The 3,770-nt window shown below is 49.6% G+C and overlaps 1 protein-coding gene and 1 non-coding gene across 2 annotated transcripts in view; both read right to left on the bottom strand.

The window, feature by feature from the left end:
* NEIL2 (nei like DNA glycosylase 2) overlaps nucleotides 1-475 on the bottom strand; it is a 6,236-nt gene extending 5,761 nt beyond the window's left edge. The window contains exon 1 of the mRNA XM_018569618.1: nucleotides 338-475. Coding sequence (XP_018425120.1) covers nucleotides 338-475 — 138 coding nt within the window. The remainder of the gene's footprint in view (nucleotides 1-337) is intronic.
* A 2,906-nt stretch (nucleotides 476-3,381) lies between these two features.
* On the bottom strand, nucleotides 3,382-3,453 carry TRNAA-UGC. The gene has a single exon. It is a non-coding gene; the product is annotated as a tRNA-Ala (tRNA).
* Nucleotides 3,454-3,770: the final 317 nt, after the last annotated feature.

Genomic DNA, 3,770 nt, shown 5'->3' with positions numbered 1-3,770 from the left:
AGAGGCTGCAGCAGACATTTGTTAACACACCGTGTCGGGAACTGATGTAAATTCTGGTGTCTGTGCAGTTATTGGCTGTGTTCACAAATGTCTGACACAGCCCCTTGCTGCTGCCTGTCACCTTGTGACTTGCTACGAAGTTACATTGTTGCAATCTGATCACTGGGGGAAAGGAGACTGAGGAAATGCTTCCTCCTGCCTGCAGCAGACTGATGACATCATCTCAGCCCGGGCAAAGTCCCTGACTGGAGCTCTAGGGTGGCTTTTTCAGTGATACAAGTATATCTTTTTGTTACATGTCGGGAATCTATTCATGTAGAGTTGGCGGTTCCGGTACCTGACAGTCTTGTAACTGCTGTTCCATCAAGTCCGGAAGAGCAATCTGCTTTGTGCTCCCGCCGACCTTCGTCACCCGCTGGCCTACAAACGGCGAGGCCAGGGAGCAGAACCTCCTCACCGTGGGACCTTCCGGCATCTCCGCTCAACTCAAACACCAACCTGCGGAGTAATTCAATGGATCAGCACTGAGCGCACTTTCATATAACAGACTCTAAAACCCAACTGAGGCCCCAGAATTGGATATACACCCAGACAGACATCGTACTACCAGCCTCCATGTTCATACAGTTACCTCCACCTTCCTTGCACAGAAGTTTCTAGAGGAGTTGTACTCAGGAAGCAGTGCCCCCCAAAAAAGCAAAGATGAGTCACCAGATTACCTGTGAGGTCGCTGCAGCAGCTCATGTTTACCCATTACTGACTTCCATGCCATGTGTCTGCACGGAGGCGGCCATCTTGGTAGAGGCAGAGCTTTGCTTCCTCACATTAACCATGTAAAGACCAGGAGGGGAAACCATCAAAACTGGAGCAGCTGTACATCACAACCAACCAGCTTCTCTCTTCAGTTTGCTCAGTTAAGATTGGAAAATGAAAGAGAGAAGCTGATTGGTTGCCGTGCGCAACTGCTCCAGATTTTGTCTGCTCCAGTTTTGATAAATTCTCCCTCCAGGTGTTTACACCCCCTTCCTGTCCCGGCCATTTTTCAGCGCTGCGGTACTTTGACGTTTATTCCAGGGGCGTCCCGAGGCCGGGTGACACCCGGAGCGGCGATCTGGTGACACCCCGCAGTGACGTCATCGCGCATGTGCGGTCATCTAATTGACGCCTGCCGGCGGCCATCTCGGTGGTGAACGCCGGCAGAGAGAGAGGAGGGGACGTTCACCCGGGGGGGGGGGGGGGGGGATGCCGCCGGGTCCCCTCCTCTCTCCAGACACTGTCGGGCTCTCTGCCCATGACCGAGTACCCGACTTTTTAGAGGGGGTGACACCAAAATGACTGTCAGTCATTTTGGTGTCACCCTCCAATGGTGTCACCCGGGTGCGGGCCGCAAACCCTGCACCCCCCTTGTGACGCCACTGGTTTACAATGCTGTACTGAAATAAATGTATGCTATTTTGGGGGGACAGATGGAGCTTTATTTTGGCGGTGCTTAATCCCCACTGGAGGGTTTTATTTATTACTATATTAAGGAAAAATTACCAACAAAAAACAAACTGTTTCCCCTATATTAAATTATGAAACATTTATTATTACCACAATTTTTGGGTAAAATATAAGAGACGGGGGGTCACATCGGGTAAATAGATAACAAATATGTCAAGCTTAAAAATTTCCCAAAAAACTACAATACTCAAAATTGTCCATAGGCGACCCTTTAAAAGCTTTTACCGCTCATCAGTTGAGTGCAGGGGTGGCCAAACTCCAGCCCTCCGCCTGTGGTGGAACTACAAATCCCATGAGGCATTGCAAGATTCTCACAGACACAGAAATGACTCCCGGAGAGAGATGCATCATGGGATTTGTAGTTTCTCCCAAAGCTGGAGGGCCGGAGTTTGGCTACCCCTGGTTTAGTGGTATCAGTGATTAATGACCCTAAAATTATTGCTCGCACTCCGACATTCGCGGCGATATGTAACATTTGTTGTTTTTGCGCGATGGCGCACCCGACGCGTATTTACGTTTATATGTGCGTATACATGGGGGTGGGGGGACTTAAAAAAAATTTTGGGGGGGGTGTTTAATTTCTTTGAACTTTTTTTTTTTACGCTTAGGCTGGGTTCACACCTAGGCGTAGCGAATATGCGCGTTTGTTGCGCGTTTTTACTGCGACTCGCGGTTTAAAAAAATGCGCGACAAACGCGGGTTTCCGAGGGCTACTTGGCTGTATCCCAAAGGATACGCGTGGCAAATACGCCCCAAAGAAGCTCCTGTACTTCTTTGGGAGTAGGGCGTTTTTCAGCGCGTTCATACGTGCTGTAAAACGCCCACGTGGGAACCACGCCCATAGGCAATCATTGGTATTCACATGTTGAGCGTTTTACAGAGCGTAGGAACGCGCTGTAAAACGCCCAGGTGTGAACCAGGCCTTAATGTTATAACAATCCAAAGTATGATATTCCCCCTGCACAGCTCCAACCACCGTACACCCCCCAATACATCACACATATGGACTGCTCTGTAACCCTCATCGGATCATACCAATACCAGGAATGAGGGGAGGATCATCAGCCTACTCACAGCCCAGGAGACATATGAGAAAATCTGTGTGCGATGGACTAATCCATTTCACAAGCTGTGAGAGGGTGGGCTGGTTAAAGAAATGTAAGGTGAAGGGCAAAATTGACTGGATTAGTCCATTTAATGAGAGCTGGGGGGGGAATTAAAGTGGCGGTACACCCCGACAATGAGCTTCTCTTATTTACTTCAATTTAGTTTGTTAAATATCCAGTTGGAAGTGATTTGTTTGATCCGTTTAAAATATATCTGTTGAGCGCATCAGGATTTGTGCCATCCCAGAACAGGAAGTAGATGGTGAGCCTGGCTAAGGGTCCCCACACACCTTACGATTATCGTACGAGAATCGCGGGAAATCCCGCGATCGTACGATTATCGTAAGGTGTGTGGAAGCCGTGCGACCTCTACTACTGTAAGGTCGCACGACTTTAAACTTACGGACATGTTCGAAAACCCGCCGAGCATCGTACGACGTCGGGCGGGTTTGTGGCATGTCCGTACGATAACAGCCGCACGGGCCGGTGTGCGCAAGCGCACACTGCCCGTTCGGCATTGCGGTCATCGGAAGCCCGCCCCTCAGGGGGCGTGGCTTGCGATCATCGACAGTACGATCTGCCTATGCAACATAGGCAGATCGTACGTTTTTTTAAGTGCCTTACAACCATCACAAGACAAAAGTCCTGCGATGGTTGTAAGGTGTGTGCCCAGCCTAAGAGACCGGACCACCAGCTGGCCGACATCCGCTGGGAATTGGACAGAAAAGTGCAATCTAAGATGTAGTACAAAGACTTTCAGGTAAATAAAACCTGGAGATGCCGGGGATTGAACCCGGGGCCTCATACATGCAAAGCATGCGCTCTACCACTGAGCTACATCCCCTTGTTGTTTTGTAGGCAGCACATTGGAGAGGCCTGTAGTCAAGTCGGCTGTACCGGGTTACATTCAAATTGTGACAAAGACGCCACACTTCCGAAAAAAATCCTTTAAAATTGAAAAAAAAACCTAAAAGACATGTTTTTGACAATTCTTTTATTTAAAAAAAACAAAAATGGGGGGAGGAGTCCAGTGAGGTCACGGACATCGACGTCACCTGACTCCTCCCCCCTTCCCTTCGTTAGCCGACATCGACGTCACCGGACTCCTGCCCCCTTCCCTTCGTTAGCCGACGGCGCCACTTGGGGAAGGGGGGAGGAGTC

The sequence above is a fragment of the Nanorana parkeri genome, unplaced genomic scaffold, assembly GCF_000935625.1.
Source record: "Nanorana parkeri isolate BGI_ZX_2015 unplaced genomic scaffold, ASM93562v1 scaffold1367, whole genome shotgun sequence".
Lineage (NCBI taxonomy): Eukaryota > Metazoa > Chordata > Amphibia > Anura > Dicroglossidae > Nanorana > Nanorana parkeri.
This window is presented reverse-complemented; position numbering and strand designations above follow the sequence as displayed.